The following is a 21,996-nucleotide window of genomic DNA, read 5'->3' on the forward strand; positions in this document are numbered from 1 at the left end:
TAGACCGATAATTGTAAGTTAAATATTAAATAAAGGTAAATGATAAATGTTAAGAAGAAAATGACAATAATTATGGTAGAAGTGATGTCAAAGTTGATACATTTTTTTGAAAAATCATCATTATAAATGTGAAAAAGAAAAATCCCTAAATAATTTTATTATGAACTCTACTGATTAAAAACAGAACTTTTTAAATGAAAGAACAGTGTTCATCAAGTCATGTATATGTATACATGGATTTTCCAGCAAAAACTCAATATAATATATTGTTTTCAGCTACAAACAGAGGAAATTTAACCTGTTTCGTGAAGAGTGTGAAGGTTTTTCCAAGCTTGTCACAGAACTTAATTCAGAATTTACCGAACATAGGAATGCAGATGAACTAATCGGAATAGTCCAGTCGTTAATTGGTAGGTTTACAATTTATTTATCATTTTTTGATTCCTAATATTCCGTTTTATCTTCCAGGTTGTTTCAATTTAGATCCAAATAGAGTTCTAGATATAATATTAGACAGTTATGAAAACAAACCCAAAGATACCAGGATATTCATCCCTTTGATAAATTCATATATGAACGACCCGCAAATTATAAGCGAAGTGCTGTCGACTAAGTTTGGATTTTTAAGGAACAATGAGCAGGATATCCCCCAATCGTTGTACGTATTGACTGCACAGTTGCTACAAAATCGAGTGATCAAATTGGATGATATATATTATTGGGTAAGACAATAAAAAAGAACGACAAAATACAGTTTTTTTTTTGTTTTCTAATCTAGAGGAGAACATATTAAAATTGATGCTGGAGGCACAAAAAAAGACAGTCAACGTTAATTGATTGATAGTTAATCATTATCTATTACGTTGAGACACCCAGGATGTTTTTCCATCTCAGTTGCTTCGCATATAATTTATGCTTTCCGAACATAAATGGGGCTGCTAGGGTTAGAAGTGTGGCTGTATTAAACAATGGTATCGAAATAGTTAATAATAATAATAAATTTGTCATATTTGCAGTTGAACATCTGTAAATATGGTGATATCTTGACATAGCTTGTGACTTTTATCATGACTTTGTGACAGTTTGTTGTAATTTATGACATTTTATCATAACTTATGGCTTTGTGTTGTAACTTGTGATATTTTGACATAATGATATTTGATAATGATTTTGATAATGACTTGTGATATTTTGACATGTGATATTTTGACGTAATTTCTGACATTTTGTGGTAACTTGTGAAAGTAAGACTATATTCGGATACAATTTTGTGCTTTTTTGCATAGAAATCCTCGTAAAATCCAATAACGTTCTTTAAGGCGTTGAAAAGAGTATTTTTCTTCTGAGATAAAATGATAAATGCGTCAAAGTTTGAACCAATGTGACAAAAGATACGTTTTGTTCAATAAACTTGACATTATTTCAAATATTAACCATAATTGCGAATATCCTGTGTGTTTTCCAGTTATTGCCAGAGGACAAAACAATGACCATAGAGGCGGAGAAAAATTTGAGGGAAGCCAAGGAATATGTTAAAAAACTTCAGATAATCAGTTTAAATAACAAAGATAAAGAGGACACTCCGGAAGAACCAGACACCGAAAGCGACAGTTTTGAAAACAATCAAAAGTTGGGACTCTGCGAAGCCCTTCTGCTAATCGGCGATTGGGAAACCGCGCAAATTCTCATCAAACGACTACCAGATCGATATGCAGTTAATTATGAACCTATTGCAACGGCTCTCTGTGGACTAGTTCATTATATAATAGAGCCTCTATATAGCAAGTAAGTGTTATTGCCTTCTAAATACATAATAAAGAACACTTTTTTATATAATTTCATCTGAATCAAACAGAATCAAACAACATCCACTGAACTGCTTACTGTGACTTTGCCGTAAATATTTTCTCTTTATTTACTCTATATTTTACTCTACTCTACTCTATCAAATTCTTTTAACGGCTTTATGACATCAAACTTTTAATACAGTAGCATATTTTGTACAATCACTTTCAGATTCGGCATTATCTGCTCTAAAATACCCAGAAAACCCGTAGCGAAGTTTACAGGTAGCGTAATACCTCCGCAAGCAAGCGAATTCCTCGAACTAACCGAAATGGCTATACCGATGTTGCTCATGCTCGGAGCATCTTTGCGTTACGACACCATACTGTTGTGCAAAATCGTAAGACTATCTAAAGCTGCCCTCGCCGCTTGTGGTATCGACAATGCTAAATCGTTAGCGCCGATGGAAAAGTCGTTGTATTATGATATACTTTCTTTGCTGGATGTTACGATATTACCAGCGTTGTCGTATTTGGAGTGCAACTGCTGTATAGCTGAGGACATTTGGACACTTATCAAGCTCTATCCGTATCATATCAGGTAATTACAATATTAATAGTAGCACATGTGATAACAGTACAAAATAATAATACAAAATAATAAATTCTGATGACTCTTACAATGTTTTCACTCAATATACTTACTTATTTGAAAATGACGTGACTTTTTAATTAAAATTATCTTTTTTTTACATAATCTTTAGCATTTTATTACGATTCTTGAAATTTTGAGTAAATTGTGAAATTTTGTTGTAACTTGTGATTTTCTGTCGAAATTTGTGACGTTCTGTCGTAACTTATGACGTGCTGTCGTAACATAACAATTTATCGAAATTTGCGTCGAAAAAGTCATCACAGAATAAAATTATAGATTGTTTAGAGTAAGTTGCAACATGTTAACATAATCTATGACATTTTGTTGTAATTTGTGATATTTTCTCAGTATTTGTGATATTCTCTTATAATTTGTCACATTCTCTCGTAATTTGTGACATTCTTTCGTTATTTGGGACATTCTGTCATAACTTGTGATATTCTGTCATAACTTTTAACAATTTGTTGAAATTTCAGTCCTAAAAATCATCATAGAATATAATTATGAACTGTCAATGGAGAGAGCGATTTGTTCTCTTGCCATTTAATCTTACGATTGAACTGAATAAACCGTGTACCTTAGATTTGTGAAAGTTTAAAGTAATTACTAGCATATTAACGTAATTTATGACATTTTGTCGTAATTTGTGATATTCTGTTGTAATTTGTGACATTATGTCGTAATTTGTGATATTTTGTCGTAACTTGTGACAATTTGTCGAAATTTTAGTCCTAAAAATAATCATGGAACATAATCATAGATTGTCGGAGGAGAGAGCAATTTGTTCTCTTACCAGTTAATCTTCCGATTGAACTGAATAAACTATGCATCTTAGATTTGTGATCGTTTACGTAATTTGTGACATTTTGTAGTAATTTGTGATATTCCCTCGGAATTTGTGACATTCTTTTATAATTTGTGACATTCTCTGGTTATTTGTGATATTCTTTCGTTATTTGAGACATTATGTCGTAACTTGTGATATTTTGTTGCAATTTGTGATATTTGTCATACTTTGTGACATTCTGTCGTAACTTGTGACATTTTTTTTTAATTTAAGCCGTAAAAATCATCATGGAAGATAATTATAGAATGTCGGAGGAAATAATGATTTATTCTGGTACTCTGAATAAACCGTGTACCGTAGATTTGTGGTAGTTTAAAGTAACATGTTAAAATTTTAACGTAATATATGAGATCTTGTCGTAATTTATGACATTATATCGGCATTTGTGACATTCTATCGTTATTTATGACATTATGTCGTAACTTGTGACATTCTGTCGTAATTTGTGATATTATCTCGTTTCTTATGACATTCTGTCGTAACTTGTGACATTCTGTCATTATATATGACATTTTGTCGTAACTTGTAACACTTTAACGTAACTTATCATGTTGACATAGCTTGTGACGTTTTGTCGTAACTTGTGACATTTTGACATGATACTGTACAAACTATCTATAAATTGATTAAGATTTGTCTATTTTTGAGTCAACATCGGTTTATGAATTTAGGTATGGATTATACTCCAGATGGAAGAATGAAACTTATTATTTATACCCCGAGTTGTTGAGGAAAAGAGCAGATTCCGAAAAACAAATCAAGAATATTATGAAGAGAGTCAGCAAAGAAAACGTCAAGCCAGTAGGTCGATTGATCGGAAAATTAACTCATTGTTCTCCTGGGTTTCTATTCGACTACGTACTGCTACAAATCCAAGTCTTCAACAATCTAATATCTCCCGTGGTGGACTCCTTAAAGTATTTGACAAACTTATCGTATGATGTGTTAGGTTTTTGTCTGATCGAATCGTTAGCTAATGCTGACAAGAAGAGAGTGAAACTAGATAGCACGTCGATCTCTACGTGGTTGCAAAGTTTGTCCAGTTTCTGTGGAGCAGTATATAAAAAGTACACAATAGAATTGAGCGGGTTATTGCAGTTCGTAGCGAATCAACTCAAGGCGCAGAAAAGGTAAGTGGTTACACTAAAAGTTCGAAGCCAAATTACAATCAGGCGTATTTTTCAGTTTGGACTTGCTGATATTGAAAGAAGTCGTTCAGAAAATGGCTGGTGTCGACACTGCTGAAGATTTAACCATGGATCAGTTGAATGCTTTGGCAGGAGGAGAACTTTTGAAATCAGAGGTACTAATTTGTGTTTCATACAGCCTAAATCATCAAGTTTTTTTTATCAATTAAATGATTTTTTACAGGCCGGATATTTTAGTCAAATACGCAACACCAAGAAATCATCTTTGCGACTCAAAGAAGCTATGGCCGAGCACGATCTTGCAGTTGCTTTATGTCTTTTGATGGCGCAGCAGAACTATTGCGTCGTTTATAAAGAAACTCAGAAGAACAGTCACTTGAAGCTGGTCGGGAAGCTTTCCGACCAATGCCAAGATACTCTGGTGCAGTTCGGGACGTTCTTGGGCTCTACTATGTCTGTCGACGAATACGTTACCAAGTTGCCGTCTATTCAGAGCATGTTGAACGATTATCATATCCCGTTGGAGGTGGCGTTCTTCTTGGCCAGGCCCATGTTCAACCATGCCATTAATGTAAGTTTTATTTGAATGGATTTTTTCATTTATTTATTTTATCAGTCGATATAGTCCGGTAAAGTTTGATTTTTTGGAGACCATTAACTGGACTATTTGTTCAGTTATTGTTTTACTGCATCGGATAAAAATATTTTAATAAATACAAACCAATGGCCAAAATTAATTTATCGCTAGGACCAAAAATCATTTGTTTAGTTTTAGTAACAATTATATCCCTAAATTTATTATTATATTTTGAAAGTTTATTGATCTATCACATCTTGTCGTAAATTGTGATATTCTGTCTTCAATTGTGACATTTTGTCGTAACTTGTGACATTTTGTCGTAACTTGTGACATTTTGACGTAACTTGTGACATTTTGACGTAATTTGTGACATTTTGACGTAATTTGTGACCTTTTTACATAATTTTTGACATTTTGTCGCATTTTTTGATATTCCGACGTGATTTTTTGTAGTAATTTTATCGTAAGTTGGGTCATTTTAATGTAAATTGTGACATTTTGTCGTAACTTTGACAATAGAGACCGACGAATAAGTTAAGGTGCAATTTTGTATATAAATATAAATAGAAACAATATTTATTTTGCTTTTTTGCTTCAAAGACCAAAGAAGATAATAATTAGGAAAGGAAATATGTAGAAAAATGTTTACACTACATATTACATATTATGCATTGCAAAGATGTAATTCAAATTTATTTTGATGTAGAAATCGTCATAAAAAAGTTGTCTGAGTTGTTAGGTATTTGTTCTCCCGTGATTTAATCGAAGTCGATAAAACATATTCCTTAATTTTGTGAAATTGTAGAATAACTTGTGACATTTTGTTGTAATTTGTGACATTTCAGAGTAACTTATGACATATATTGTGACAATCTGACGTATCCTGCCACATTTTGTCGTAACTTACGATAGTGGGTCATAACTTCTGATATTTTTCGTAACTTGCGATATTTTGCCGTAAATTTATCGTAACTTGAGGTATTTTTGTCGTAATTTGTGACATTTTTGATATAACCTGTGACATTTTTACATAACTTGCGACATTTTGTCTTAATTTGTGACGATTTAACGTAATTTATGACATATATTGTGACAATCTGACGTAACTTGTGACATTGTGTCGTAATTTCTCATCTTTTGTCTTATTTGATGAAATTTTGTGACATTTTAACGTAATTTGTGAATTTTTGACATAACTTGTGACAATTTTCTTTAATTTATGACATTTTGTCGTAAGTTTAGATACTTTGTCGTAATTTCTGACATTTTAACGGAACTTATTGACGTTTCTGACATAGCCTGTGATGTTTTGATATAACTTGTTGCATTTTGTCTTACTTTGTGACATTTTGCCGTAACTCGAGACATTTTGACGTAATTTGTGACAATTTAGCTTAACTTATGACGTATCCTAGGGCAATATGACGTAATTTGTGACATTGTGTCGTCACTTATCATCTTTTGTCGTACCTGATGAAATTTTCTGACATTTTAACGTAATTCATGTAAGTTTTGACAGCTTGCGACGTTTTGCATTAATTTATGACATTCTGTAGAACAATTGGCTATTCTAGAACAATTTTTAAAGTTGATTCATCATCTTCACAAATAATATTTCGATTTAGATCTATAAACTTTCGTAAAATTTAATATAATGTCCTTATATATGTTTTCTTACAGCAAAGGTACGATCAGCTGCGAAAGGTGGATCCCAACTACAAAAAGATGGTTTCCTCGGTCAAAAATCAAAAGTACCTGGAAGCTACTAACGAAGTAATGGAGCCAGTATGTGCGTCTTTACAACTTCTTCATCCTCCTCGAGTATGGGAAGACATCTCACCGCAATTCTTAGCCACATTTTGGTCGCTGACGATGTACGATTTATTTGTACCCGAAGATGTGTACCATCAAGTTACCAACAAAGCCAAGAACGCCTCCAATGCTGATACGGGAGCCAAAGGTAAGAAGGAGCAGGAGAGGTACCAAACGTTGGCCGATAAACTTCAAGATGAAAAGAAAAAGCAAATCGAGCACGTGGAGAAAGTGATGTATAGGTTGAAACAAGAAAAAGACAACTGGTTCTTGTCTCTCGCGAAAACTGCCAAAAATGAAACCATAACGAGGTTCCTGCAGCTGTGCGTCTTTCCCAGGTGCACCTTTACCCAGATCGATGCAGTATTTTGCGCAAAATTCGTACATACTATTCATCTCTTGAAGACTCCAAATTTTTCAACGTTACTTTTTTACGACAGGGTAAGTGTGCTTGAATATAATCACAATTTGATCATCAATTACAAGTTTCCTCGATGTACAATTAACTAACTACGTCGATAAAATTTGAAGACAACTTTTCTTTGTTTCAGTTATTCTGTGATGTAACTTATTCAGTAACGTCTTGTACCGAGAACGAGGCCATGCGATACGGCCGGTTTCTTTTCGCGATGCTCGAAACTGTGATGAAATGGCACAAATCCAAAGAGACGTTCGAGAAAGAATGCGCCAACTACCCCGGATTCGTGACGAAATACAGAAAAAATAACCAACACGCCGACAATTTAGACAACGTAGACTACGAAAACTACCGCCACGTCTGTCACAAGTGGCACTATAAACTAGCCAAGGCCATGGTTACCTGTCTCGAGTCCAAAGAGTACGTTCAGATACGGAATTCGCTGATAATACTGATCAAGATCATCCATCATTTTCCGCTCTTGATCAAATTGAGCCAGTTCATCGAGAAACGGATCGAGAAAGTCAGAGACGAAGAGAAAAATAACCGCCAGGATCTCTACACTTTGTCCGTTAGTTACTTGGGATTGCTCAAGCAGAGGAATTCTGCAGGTCAGATGATGAAGGAGGTCGAGTTTCATATTCCCGTCGAAAAGGAAAAGGTAAGTGACGCTTGAATATTCAATACAATGTATTTTCGTTCATTTCTTGTGATTTTTATTGTGGAACGTGTCATATTTGATCCTTTTTGCAAAACACTTTACTGCAGCAGCTGTGCGACAGATCGCACTAATAATAGAACAAAAGCAGAAATAACTTGCCTAGTTTGTAGAAAGTGGTAAAAAAGTTATTTTTGTCTAAAATTCGAAACATGCGCAATAAATCTCACGTGTGTGCGTCAAAAATACCACGACGGACCTGCGGTACAGCCCCATACCAGAAAGAAAGCTGAAAGTTGCTGAAATGCGTTTAGGTATATTTGAAAAGTAGTTTTTGTCGTGTATTTGAACATTAATTTCATTATTTCTTTTTTTTCCTGCTTATAACAGTCATCTTTCTTATGTTTTCTTCAACTTGCTTCTTTCTGTCATTCTCTTGGTTTTTACTGGTGTTTTACCAGACAGTTCGTTGTCCCTTATCTTCTCCTCATCTATTTCTCCTTGTATTTTGACAGTTCCTTCCAATTTGCATTTTAATGTTCCGCCTTAATATTTTTACGGCCTGTCATACATTTTGACACTTTCGACTGCTTTGCTGATAGCATTTCTTGGTCGCTTTTTGACTGTCTGCAATTTTGACTGATCCATCTGTCTTGAGTTTTTCAATTTTTGACTGTATTTTGATAGATCCCTGTTGTTTTTTTATAGTTTTCTCTTGTATTTTGACTGGTTTACTTTATATTTTGACATACATTTTGCCATTACGAGTTTTTTCCAATTCTTTAGTATATTTTGACAGTTCTGTGTCTTCTACCTCGTCAGTTCTTTCTATCTTTTATTTTGACTACTTGACATATGTTAACAACTTATCTGTGGTACATTTGGACACATCTGTACTTTTTGACAGTTAAGTATCATGTTATAAAAATTCTCTATTCTATTTTGACAGTTCCCTGTTGTATTTTGATAGTTTTCTCTTGTATTTTGACTGGTTTACTTTATATTTTGACATACATTTTGCCATTACGAGTTTTTTCCAATTCTTTAGCATATTTTGACAGTTCTGTGTCTTCTACCTCATCAGTTCTTTCTATCTTTTATTTTGACTATTTGACATATGTTAACAACTTATCTGTGGTACATTTGGACACATGTGTACTTTTTGACAGTTAAATATCATGTTATAAAAATTCTCTATTCTATTTTGACAGTTCTCTCTTATATTGTGACAGTTCTGTCTTCTACTGTAACAGTTCTTTCTAGTTTTTACTGATTTATCTTATATTTTGACAATCTGACACGTTTTGGTCATTATGGCTTGTTTTTGACAATTCTCTATTGTATTTTGACAAGTTTATCTGATTGTTATTTTGGTAGTTCATTCTTTTACTGCGCATGCCACATTTTTGTTAATTCTTTACCTAGTTTCGAAAATTTGCTGTTGTATTTTGACAGCTTATCCGTCATAAATTTTGACCATCACGTCTGTTCTGTTTTCGGCAATTCTTTACCGTGTTTTGACAATTCTTTTCTTAATTTTGACAGTTTACTGTATCTTCTATTTTTGCAATTCTTTCTAGCTTGAATTTTGATTGTTTTTTCTTATATTTTGACAGCTTAAATATCGTACATTTTGTACCACTGCTTGTCATGTTTCTGTCAATTCGTTACTCTAAAATTTTGACTTGACAATTCAGTATTTTATTTAGCAGTTCCCTCCAATATTTTGACAGTTCTTTGTATTTTGACAATTATTTCTAAGTTGTATTTTAATTTTTTTGACTTATATTTTGAAAAATTATCTGTCATACATTTTCAGCCTTGCAACTATCTTGTTTTTGACATTTCTTTCTCGTGTTTCGAAAATTTTGACATTTTATACTCTATTTTGACATTTTTTGGTCATTATTTCTGTTTGGTTTGTTTTTGACAATTCTTTAGGGTATTTTGACAATTCCCTCTAATATTTTAACAGTTCTATTTCGTATTTTATAATTGTTTCTTACTATTTTGTTAGTGTATCTATCATAAGTTTTTATTACTAGGCATGTCTCATTTTTGACAATTTTTTACTACGTGTCGAAAATTTTCTATTGTAATTTGACAGTTCTATCAGCCTGATACTTCGGCAGTTCTTCCGAGCCTTTATTTTTGCAGCTTAACTGTTATACATTCGTACCACCCACTTCTCATATTTCTTTTATCAATTTTTATCAATTGGTTACTGTAGAATTTTGACTTGACAATTCAGTGTTGTATTTTGGCAGTTTCCTCCAATATTTTGACAGTTGTAAACCCAAGGCGTATTCTAGGAGAATGTAACATCACTGTAAATATCTTTATTTAATATTTGTAAACTCAAGAAGTTTGCCTAGAACCAATCCTATCTCCAGTGTATCAATTGTCGGTGTTTGCCAAGAATCTGTCTAGTTTATTGTAACAAAAGCCAGCAACATTTGTTTTTATTCTTCCATCAATCTGAGGAAGATGGATTCGAGGAGAATTTAACAATGATCGTGCTCTTCTGAGCACGATCCATCCATTGTCCATCCTCTATTACCTTACGGGTGATTTCCACATAAAAGTTCCCATTTAAATTATCCCTTTTACACATATTTATTAATTCTGGAAGATGAGTGTTTAAAAATTCGTTTGTTAATTAAATCGACGATTTATTTGGAAAACCGACTGGATTTAGGGGAAAAAATCGTAAAACTGCTGCCACAGCCCACACTAGTTCTGTGAAAATGTAACATCACTACAAATAGCTATATTATATGTCTGTAAACCCAAGACGTTTGCACAGTCTTAGTGACAGTTCAGTTGTATTCAATTCAATCTCGAGAGAATTGTGGAAAAAAATCACCATGTAACGGACTATTCTGCAATAAAAATCACAATGAAAGAAACACTCTTTATTTTGATGTTTTCTGAAAGTTTCTTATTGTTTTATAGGCTAACAAAAACCACGAGTTCAAAAACGACAACAACAACAAGCATAACGGCGAAGCAAAAGGTAATATTTCGTTATTTTTCTGTTATTTTGATTGTTGCAAATCTACAAAGATAGATCAATTAAATTGTTATGATTTCAACGTTTCAGAAGAATCTGTAAAAGAGAAGAAATCGAAACAGACTTCAGAAGAATCCAAAACTAGTTCCAAACAACAAATTATATCTGTTGATATAACAGGGTAAGCTCCACCACATTTTGCTATTTTCTTCTATCGGTATATTTCAGCATTTTTAAGGAATGTTTATATATTTTTCCGAAATTTTCCACACTTTATGTACGTTTACATCAAAAATGCTGAAACCAACTGCTAGAATCATCCCAATATCTATTTGTCTATTGAAAATTTTAGTTCTAGTTCCAAGGATCGATCAGAAAAATCAACCAAAGACGAGCAGAGTAAAGACAGACATAGATCTGAGAGGAGTAGCGAAGATAAAGAGAGGGAAAAGGAGAAACGTAGAGAGAGAAGGGAGGAGAAGTCTAACAGAGATGATAAATACGAAAAGCAATACAGTCGAGTAAGTATGAGGCACATTTTAATCTTTAAATTGTTTTATATTTTTTTTATGTGTAAATACAATTATTACTTTACTTTTCTGTGTTTTTGTTGTTATTTCATAAATATTTTTGTCACTTTATCTTGTTTGCTACTGCTCCTGCGTCCATAATAATGACATGATCATTATTTGTACCAAAGTAATTATGTCCTAAACGAATTAGCTGTCTAATTCTCATCTTTTGACAGCTCTTTTATAGCAATTTCTATTCTATTTTGACATATGTCTTATATTTTGGCAGTTCTTTACCATGTTTTGAAGTTCTCTATTATACTTTGACAGTTTATTCATGTGTTTTGTCTGTCTAATAGTATATTTTTGTCTTGTACATCTGTCTTGTTTTTGACGGTTCTTTACTGCTTTTTTTACAATTCTATATGGACTTTTGACAGTGTATTTCTTATTTTGACATTTTTATGTTTTTTGACAGCTCTTCAACGTACTTGGACAATTTTTTGGCAGTTATTTTGAAAGTTTTATAGGTTTTTTAGTTTGGCAGTAATTTCCACCTTGTATGTTGACTCTTTTACCTTGTATTTTTACCGGTATATTGTATTTTGACAGTTTATCTGTTTAAAACATATTGTTTCCTACAGTCGTCTTGTTTTTGACATTTTGTACGGTTTTTGACAATTTTCTATTGACTTTTGACTGTGTATTATTTATTTTGGCATGTTTATGTTTTTTGAGAGCTCTTCACCGTATTTACACACTTTTTGACAGATACTTCTTGTATTTTGAAAGGTATATCTGTTTTTTTTTATTTTGGCAGTCATTTCCACTTTTTAGTTTGAGTCTATTACCTTATATTTTAACAGTTTATCTGTTCAATACATTTTATTTCTTATAGTCGTCCAGTTATTTGACATTTTTGTACGGTTTTTGACAATATTTTATAGACTTTTGACAGTTTATATTTTATTTTGACATTTTTTGTTTCTTGGCAGCTTTTCATCGTATTTGGACAGTATTTTGACAGTTACTCCTTGTATTTTTTTTTTCTCTGTTTTTCTCCCTGTTTTTATTTTGGAAGTCATTTACTTTGGAAGACAGTATTTTGACTTTTTACCTTGTATTTTGACACTTTATCGGTTTTCTACATTTTGTTTCCTACACTCGTCTTGTTTCTGACATTTTTGTACAGCTTTTGACAATTCTCTATTGACTTACTATTATTTATTTTGACATTTTTGTTTTTTGTCAGCTCTTCACCGTATTTACACAATTTTTGACAGTTACTTCTTGCATTTTTGAAAGTTCTATTTATTTTTATTTTTTATTTTGGCAGTCATTTCTACCTTGTAGTTCGAGTCTCTTATCTTGTATTTTGACAGTTTATCTTTTTATACATTTTGTTTCCTACAGTCTTCTTTTTTTGGTTTTTGACAATTTTCTATAGACTTTTGACAGTTTATGTGTTATTTTGACATTTTTATGTTTCTTGACAGCGACATTTATTTTTGTTGACAGCTCTTCACCATATTTTGCCAATTTTTTGACAGTTGATTTATATACATTGTATTTTTACGGATTTGGCTTGACTTTTGACAGTGTATTCTTTATTTTGACATTCTTCTGTTTTTTTTTTGGCAGCTCTTCAGCGTGTGTTCACAATTTTTTGAAAATTACTTCTTGTATTTTCAAATTTCTATCTGTGTTTTTATTTTGTCAGTAATTTCGAATAGGTATTTTGACTCTTTTAACTTATAATTTGGTAGTTTATCTGTTTTATATATTTTGTTTTTACAATCGTCTTTTTTTGATATTTTTGTACAGTTTTGACAATTCGCTATTGATTTTTGTCAAACCAATTTTGTTTTTTGACAGCTCTTTACCATATTTTGACAGTTACTTCATGTATTTTAAAAGATCTCTCTGTGATATTTTTTACGATTTTTGACAATTCTCGATTATATTTTGACAGTTCATTCTTGTATTTAGACATATTGTTCTTGTATTCTGACAGTTCTGCTTGTCTTTTTTTTTTTCTTTGACACCTACGGTTATTATTACTGTAAGTTATAGTTATCATTGTTGTTTCAGTCTCAGGAAGAAAGATACATTGAAATGTTGAATCGTCCGTCGGACGAGGGTCGGTACTCATCGGAAAAACAAGACCGGTATTACGATTACCGAAATGACAGTAGAGAAGAAAGGGACCTGACAGTAAGCGGCAACGGCAGTCTAGGAAGGAGCCAGGACCCAGAACCTGAGAGAGGTTAGTCGAAATATTTTGTTTCTTAGTGTATATTTGAAAAAATTGTTTCATGTAAAGAAGTGTAGAAGTTATGGGGTAGGAAATGAGAGTTTGTGCAAGTTTCTGTGCGCAATTATGAGTCTGTGTGTGGCAATTTTGAGAATTGATAAAATTCTGGAAATTCTGCGCATATTTGTGAAACTTCACAGGTTTTTTGACAGTTTGATGACATGTGATTGAAAATGAACGTGTTTATTAAAGTATGCGTATGTTTTTTAAAATTGCACAGGATTTTTTGGAACTATGCATGTGTCTATAAAATTCTGCGCATGTTTCTTAAAATTGCGTATATTTTTTACAAAATTGCTCGTGTTTTTTGAAAACTAGATACATCTGAAAAACGTTATGTATGTTTTTAAAACTCTGCGTATGTTTTTTTTTCGAAATTGCCCGTAATTTTTTAAACAATGGGCTTGTTAGAAAAAAGTTTGTTTGAAACTGCGTATAGTTATCAAACTCTGTGCACGTTTTTGTAAGTTTGCGCAGGTTTTTGAAAGTCTTAAAGCTTCTTTTCTGAATAATTGCGCATATTTTTGAAAGCTCGCTGGTTTTTTGACAGTTTTGTCATGTTTAAGGAAGTATGCGCGTGTTTATGAAAATTTTTGTTTGTTTTTTAAAACTCTGCGTATGTTTTTTCGAAATCGTGCATCTTTTTTGAAACTATGCACGTGTCTGAAAAACTCTGCGTATGTTTTCTTCGAAACTGCGCATGTTTTTGAAACTATGCACTTGTTGGAAAAAGTTTGCGTCTCCATTTGAAACTGCGCATAGTTATCAAGATCTGTGCATATTTTTGTAAGTTTGCGCAGGTTTTTGAAAGTCTTAAAGCTTTCTTTTCTCGATAATTGCGCATATTTTTGGAAGCTCGCTTGTTTTTTGACAGTTTTGTCATGTTTACGGAAGTATGCGCGTGTTTATGACAATTTTGTTTGTTTTTTACAACTCTGCGTATGTTTTTTCGAAACCGTGCATCTTTTTTGAAACTATGCACGTGTCTGAAAAACTCTGCGTATGTTTTCTTCGAAACTGCGCATGTTTTTGAAACTATGCACTTGTTGGAAAAAGTTTGCGTCTCCATTTGAAACTGCGCATAGTTATCAAGATCTGTGCATATTTTTGTAAGTTTGCGCAGGTTTTTGAAAGTCTTAAAGCTTTCTTTTCTCAATAATTGCGCATATTTTTGGTAGCTCGCTGGTTTTTTGACAGTTTTGTCATGTTTACGGAAGTATGCGCGTGTTTATGAAACTTTTGTTTGTTTTTTAAAACTCTGCGTATGTTTTTTCGAAACCGTGCATCTTTTTTGAAACTATGCACGTGTCTGAAAAACTCTACGTATGTTTTCTTCGAAACTGCGCGTGTTTTTGACTCTATGCACTTGAATGAAAAAAGTTTGCGTCTCCATTTGAAACTGCGCATAGTTATCAACATCTATGCATATTTTTGTAAGTTTGGGCAGGTTTTTAAAAGTTTGGGAGTGTCATTTTTTCAATAATTGCTCATATTTTTGATTTTTTTGAAAGTTTACGCATATTTACAGAAGTATGCGCATGTTTATGAAAGTCTGCGCATGTCTCATAAAACCTCGTTTTTTTTTTCAAAACTGCGCATATTTTTTGTAAACCAGAAACGTCTAAAAAAGTTTATATATGTGTTTGAAACTACGCATATTAATAAAAATTTTCGCGTGTTTATGAATCTCTGCGCATGTTTTTTAAAACTCTTGGTATGTTTTCTTCGAAATTGCGCGTTTTTTGAAACTATGCACTTGTGTGAAAAAATTTTGCGTCTCTATTTGAAACTGCGCATAGTTATGAAAGCCTGTGCATATTTTTGTAAGTGCGCAGGTTTTTGAAAGTCTGAGTGCGTCCTTTTCTCAATATTATCGCTAATTTTTTAAATCTCGCAAGTTTTTTAACAGTTGCGCATATACATGTTTATGAAAGTCTGCGCATGTTTCTGCACAGCGCGTGTTTTATGGAAATCGGGCACACGTCTGAAAAAGTTTATATATGTGTTTGAAACTACGCATATTAATCAAAATTTGCGCGTGTTTATGAATCTCTGCGCATGTTTTTAAAACTCTTGGTATGTTTTCTTCGAAATTGCGCGTGTTTTTTGAAACTATGCACTTGTGTGAAAAAATTTTCCGTCTCTATTTGAAACTGAGCATAGTTATCAAAGCCTGTGCATATTTTTGTAAGTGCGCAGGTTTTTGAAAGTCTGAGTGCGTCCTTTTCTCAATATTATCGCCAATTTTTTAAATCTCGCAAGTTTTTTAACAGTTGCGCATGTACATGTTTATGAAAGTCTGCGCATGTTTCTGCACAGCGCGTGTTTTATGGAAATCGGGCACACGTCTGAAAAAGTTTATATATGTGTTTGAAACTACGCATATTAATCAAAGTCTGCGCGTGTTTATGAAAGTTCTGTATATGTTTTTTTGAAACGGCGCATCTTTTGAAACTATGCACACGTCTAGAAAACTTTCCATATATATTTGAAATTGCGCATATTTCTCAACGGCTGCGCATGTTTTTAAAACTCTGCGTAAGGTTTTTTTTTGAAACTGCGCGTGTTTTTTTAAAATATTCACTTAGTCGGAAAAGAGGTTTGCAACTCTGTTTGAAACTGCGTATATTTATCAAAGTTTGTACATGTTTTTGTAAGTTTGAGCAGGTTTTTAAAAATCTGAGAGCGCGCTTTTCTCAATAATTGATATAATCCTTTTTTTTTTTTCAGAATCATCCAAACGAAGGAAAGTCGACAACTCCTCGAAGGTTAGTATCCAGGTGAGATAACATCTGGTTTCCACCCCACTACTCAAATACCACGTTGGGAGATTGGGCTGAAAGTGATAATTTGTGTCGATTTAAGCGAGGAAGTGTTTCAAAGACAGTGAGAGTGCGCGCACAATCGAACATTCGCATTACATCTTCATCTGGTCAAATGTTTCTCGGGTTCGAGCGTTCTTCTTCCCCTTTCTAAGCGCGGAAATTAAATGTTTTTATTATGGAGATCCTAAATGCATGTGTGCAGCAGATTTGGTCTGATCGGTCGCCTTGAGTTTACCTTCGAAATAATTTTGAAATGCAGACATGAAATTATTACAAATATAAAATAGATAGCTGAGAAATAACAATAATTAACTAATTACATGCTCGATTTGGAATGTTGTAACTTTGAGAGTCGAATATATAGAAGAATCTTAATAAAACTTAACAAGTTGCCTGATGTGGATATTAAAAATGAGCAGTCTACAGAAGTTGTCGATATAAATAAGCATTTTTAAATTTATGAAAAATCTACAAGAATTTTGCCATTAATTACCGTTTTAACTGAAGCTACATCATTTTATCTTAACCTACTAAAAAGTATAACGAAAGAAAAATATCCTACATTATATACCAAACGAAAACTAACATATGAAGTCTCAAGACTACAAAAATAACATATATGTACCTGTTGTATAACAATAGTCGTTGAGTCTGGAAGAATTAACACAGAGCATGAAGTCTACCATCGCTGGCTGAACGTTGAGTGCCCCGAATGCGAGCCCTGGCCTGTCATCGTGGCATTTTGTAGTAAAGAAGTCGAAATATTCACTAGAAATAGGACATTCACGACCGGACGTTATGTTTTGATTCTCTTAGCCCAATCTTCCGTAGTTTGTAGTTGGAAAAAGGATGTTGCAGGTAAGTGGTAGATTGTAAGTAGCCGATAAGACGAAGGATCCGTTTTTCCTAGAAAGAAAGTAAACGACAATGTCAATAATATCAAAAGAATATTCAGAATTATATAAATTTAATAATATGTGGGCATAAAATTTTGTTTTTAATAAAAAATGTTTTATGGTGGATGTAACAGGAAGGATTCGTACTCATGATCTTCATATTTTGAGACTGATGCACCAACAGAGCCAGTTGCATGTTCTGTTTAACTATTTAAAGTATAGTAACGATCTAAACAAAAAAATCTAGTAAAATTTTGTTCAATAAAAGTTGACGAACAATTTTTGTGATTATTAAAAAAAACGGGTGTGGCAGTCCAGTGGGACTGCCGGTAGAAGTTATACTTCTATACACGCGTTCGCGGTTAAAAATTTATATAGGAGTCAATCTGCATAATCATTACATATGTAATGATAATAATGTATATAAACATTTGACCTGTAATAGGAGTATAGTAAATGAAGGATTGTATCAATATTTTAATGAAAATATATATTTTTATTTTTATATATGTATAAAAGGAGTTGAATGCAAAAAAAAATTAGCCATACTCTGCAGTAAAATTCATTGTTTATTTTGTTATTAATATAAAAATTACAATACAATAAATACACTGCCACATAATTCAATATAATAATACAATATAAATTAAAATGTAATATTCGTAATTATTTAAAACTGCCAATATATAACTTACTTTACGAAGATAAAAATAAAAAACCAACAACTCGGATTATGTTGTAAATTTTCATTTTATTTGAAAATTTGTTTTTTGCGTATATTACATATATTTAATAAGATTAACGTGGGGTTTTTAAATATTTCAAAAATAAAAAAGGAAATTCCTATTTGGGATTCGAACCCACAACCACCAGCGTATGAACCAAACACGTAAAGGATTTGCCAATTAGACATGACACTAACGGATTTCAAAATTGACAGTTCTCGGTAAAACAGTGATTATTTTGAAATACAAAAGCCTAAAATAATTATAAACGTTTAATTTTAAATAATACAAAACATATCACATAAATAATAATATTAATACATATTATATTATATATAATATTATATATAATATTATATATATATATATATATATATATATATATATATATATATATATATATATATATACAAAAGGAACATTTTTATTCTCGAGCGAGGAAGAGAGAGAAAATATATCTTCTGTCTCTCTCTTACTCATTATCTTACATATGTAATGGTTTTACAGATTCACTCTCATGCAAATTTCCAACGCCGACCGTGCGTATAGAAGTATAACTTCAAAAATGTATCACAAAAGCTTCTTTATGGATTTGTTACCATTTCTTAGTAGAAAAATGTATTTTTGTATTATTGTTCATCTTAGTTACCAATTATTCCGTGTGTGGGTTCACCCAAACGTTTCACGACACTTATATATAGCTTCTTTAAGAGAATGCAAACCATTCGACACAGTAAGTTAAGTACTCAATGTAATTAGAGGCGCAAGGCAACGGCAGGATGAAGGATTCACGCACAATGAGTTGAATACTCTACATTTTATAGAGATAAAACGTGAATCTACTGAAACTACTCTACAACAGCCTATTGACACTATTTCTAGTTTTCTCTATTATTTTCACAGTTCTATCTGTTGACAATAATTTCTAACTTGTATTTTGAGTATACTTTCAGTTTATCTGTTTTATACATTGTGATCGTTACATCTTTGTTGTTTTTATTAATTATCTATTGTATTTTGGCAGTTTTGTCTTATATTTTGACAAGCTTGTATGTTTTGTACATTTAAGCGATAACATCAGTTGTTTTTGACAATTCTCTATTGTATTTTGACAGCTTGTGTCTTTTATAAAATTTGATCTTTACATCTTTGTTGTTTTGAACAATTCTCTATTGTATTTTGACAGTTTTCTTATATTTTGACAGCTTTTGTCTTTTAAACAGTTTGAACTTTACATCTTTGTTGTTTTTGACAATTCCCTATTATATTTTGACAGTTTTGTCTTATATTTTGACATCTTGAGTCTTTTATACAGTTTCATCCTTACATCTGTGTTCTTTTTGATAATTCTCTATTGTATTTTAACAGTTCTAATCTTCTATTTATGCGTATATCGAGATTTTATTTTTACAATTATCTATTGTATTTTGTCAGTTGTCATAGTGGCAGTTCTATCTGTGTAAGATTTTAACGGTTCTCTATAACCTGCATTTTGTCTGTTTTGTCTTATATTTTAACAACTCATCATTTATATATTTCTTCTTTGACATTTGTCTTGTGTCCACTGTATGTTGGCTCTCGATTCGTGCATTTTAACAGTTCTATGCATCTTCTATTGTGGTAGTTCATTATAGTTTCTGTTTTGCCTTACATTTTGACAGTCTGAGTGTCGTACATTTTGAGCAATTCGCATGTATTGTTTTTGCGAGTTCTTTACTGTATTGTGACAATTATTTCTTATTGAACTTTGATAGATCCCTCTAGAATTTTGACAGTTCGACCTGTTTTATGTTTTGACAGTTCAACCTGTTTTATGTTTTGACAGTTATTTAAACTTACAACTATTTTGCGTTATATTTTGACAGTTTAACTGTCAGACATTTTGTGGTACGTCTGTCTGTATATTTTAATCACTGGTCTGTGATCCATTTTAAACCATATGCGTGTCTTGTTTTTGACATTTTCCTATTAAAATTTGACAGCTTTCATTCTAGTTTCTGTTTTGGCATACATTTTGACAGTCTGTTTGTCTATACATTTTAAGCAATTCGCCTGTATTGTTTTGTTGGTTCTTTACTGTATTTTGACAATTCCTTATTGTGTTTGGTATGTCCCTCTAACACTTTGGCAGTTCCTCCTGTTTTATGTTTTGACAGTCATTTCTCACTAGTACTTTGACTGTTTTGACTTATATTTTGACAGTTACCTTCAGGATTTTGAATGATTTACCGTATATTTGGACAACTTGTTTTTGGTATATTTTGGGCCATACATGTGTCTTGTTTTTGACATTTTCCTATTGAAATTTGACAGCTTGTGTCATTTTGATGTCAGGCTTATTTTGATGGTTATTTCTAATTTATATTTTACACCGTTGGTGTATATTTTAACATCTTAACTCTCACACCTGTCTTATTTTTTATAGTTTTTTTACCGCATTTTGACAGTTAATTTTGATATTGTGACGTTTTTATTTTGAAAGTTCTATATTTCGCGTAGATTTCGAGGGAGGAGTTGTTGCTACTTGTTGACTCGTTATTACGAGATATAATAGATCTGTAAACTCAACAAAGGCTTTTGCAATAAGTACATGGTAAATATCGAACAGAACTAAAGTCTATCGATGTTTAGTCCAGTTTGGGTTCGCTGTGTTTTTATGTAGTCAATAACTCTTCTAACATGCTTGAATTAAATTATTTATGATATCCTGATTTCTTGAATTAGATGGCAAAGGTTAATTAAGTTATTTGAGATAAATATCTCATCTTGGGTACAGATTTTATTGCACATAATTTGATTGACAATAGTCTGGTGAGTGAGGGAACAACGAAATCATTTTTAACGCCTTTTCGACGATTTTTATGGATTTTTTCCTCTTTCAACGTTATTATTACTTTTTAACGTTTCCCGACATTTTTAATGCTTCCTTAACGGTTTTTGTACGTTTTTTCCATGCTTTTAACGAATTCCAAGTATTTTTTAATACCACTGTTTGTTTTCCGTCATATATTCTGTGGCGATTCGCCTTTAAGGAATAGAAGATTTTTATAAGCATCAAATCATTACGTGATTGGCATTGAGCATTTTAAATGCTTTTTAATGAGCTATTTAATTTATATATAATATATAATAGCTATTTTTTCAGATATTAATGCTTTTAACGTTTTTAATATTACTAATACAAGTTTTAACGACTTTTTAATGTTTAGAACACTATTACAACGCTTTTTTAATCCTTTTTCACTGCCTCATTTTTTTTAACTTGTGAATTCTAGACGTTTTTAAGATCTATAGAATTCTTTAATGTTCTTTACATTCCCTAAACGTATACCATCGCTTTTTAGACAGTTATATTGATTTTTTGTCATTTCAAATCTTTTAATGCTTTTCAACCATTTTTTTTGACGTTTGCAATTATTTTAAAAAGCTTTTACGGCGATTTAACGATTTTTCGACATGTTTTTAATACTTTTTAATATTATTTCGATAATCTGTATGCTTTTTAACGATTTGTTGACTTTTCTAGCAATTTTTAGAGGCTTGCAACGCTTTTAGAAGTGTCTAAGTCTTTTTAATAACTTTCCAACACATTTTCGATACACTTTTAACGGTTTTTTATACTTTTAATACTATTTAATGGATTTTCAACGTTGATAACACTTTGTACTACGCTTTTTTTGTTTTAAGCGCGTTTTCGGGATTTTTTTAACGCTTTTCTATTGCTTTTATAATATTCTGTCACTACTTTAACAGTTTTTCGATAGTATTAATACTTTTTAATGCCTTTTAGACGTTTACAAGAACTTTAC

The 21,996-nt window shown here is 32.0% G+C and overlaps 2 protein-coding genes across 8 annotated transcripts in view; one reads left to right on the forward strand and one right to left on the reverse strand.

The window, feature by feature from the left end:
* The window catches only part of Liprin-beta (liprin-beta 1), an 88,658-nt gene extending 71,218 nt beyond the window's left edge, over positions 1 to 17,440 (reverse strand). Inside the window, exon 1 of the mRNA XM_072542516.1 lies at positions 17,192 to 17,440. The gene's annotated coding sequence lies outside the window, so the exon portion shown is untranslated. The remainder of the gene's footprint in view (positions 1 to 17,191) is intronic.
* Positions 1 to 21,996, forward strand: part of tho2 (THO complex subunit 2-like protein) — a 52,782-nt gene that overhangs the window by 3,496 nt on the left and 27,290 nt on the right. For 5 of the 7 annotated variants that reach the window (XR_011951789.1, XR_011951790.1, XR_011951785.1 and 2 more), the window contains exons 5-18: positions 277 to 410; positions 469 to 722; positions 1,466 to 1,785; positions 2,017 to 2,385; positions 3,958 to 4,416; positions 4,472 to 4,589; positions 4,658 to 5,005; positions 6,695 to 7,267; positions 7,378 to 7,905; positions 10,858 to 10,918; positions 11,006 to 11,096; positions 11,268 to 11,436; positions 13,519 to 13,693; positions 16,472 to 16,521. Coding sequence is in view for 1 of the 7 variants with exons in the window: in XM_072542507.1 (XP_072398608.1) it covers positions 277 to 410; positions 469 to 722; positions 1,466 to 1,785; positions 2,017 to 2,385; positions 3,958 to 4,416; positions 4,472 to 4,589; positions 4,658 to 5,005; positions 6,695 to 7,267; positions 7,378 to 7,905; positions 10,858 to 10,918; positions 11,006 to 11,096; positions 11,268 to 11,436; positions 13,519 to 13,693; positions 16,472 to 16,521 (3,649 nt within the window). In the remaining 6 variants the exon portion in view is untranslated. The remainder of the gene's footprint in view (positions 1 to 276; positions 411 to 468; positions 723 to 1,465; positions 1,786 to 2,016; positions 2,386 to 3,957; positions 4,417 to 4,471; positions 4,590 to 4,657; positions 5,006 to 6,694; positions 7,268 to 7,377; positions 7,906 to 10,857; positions 10,919 to 11,005; positions 11,097 to 11,267; positions 11,437 to 13,518; positions 13,694 to 16,471; positions 16,522 to 21,996) is intronic. The other 2 variants (XR_011951788.1, XR_011951787.1) reach the window with 2 other exon arrangements.

This window comes from Diabrotica undecimpunctata, chromosome 9 (assembly GCF_040954645.1).
Source record: "Diabrotica undecimpunctata isolate CICGRU chromosome 9, icDiaUnde3, whole genome shotgun sequence".
Taxonomy (NCBI): domain Eukaryota; kingdom Metazoa; phylum Arthropoda; class Insecta; order Coleoptera; family Chrysomelidae; genus Diabrotica; species Diabrotica undecimpunctata.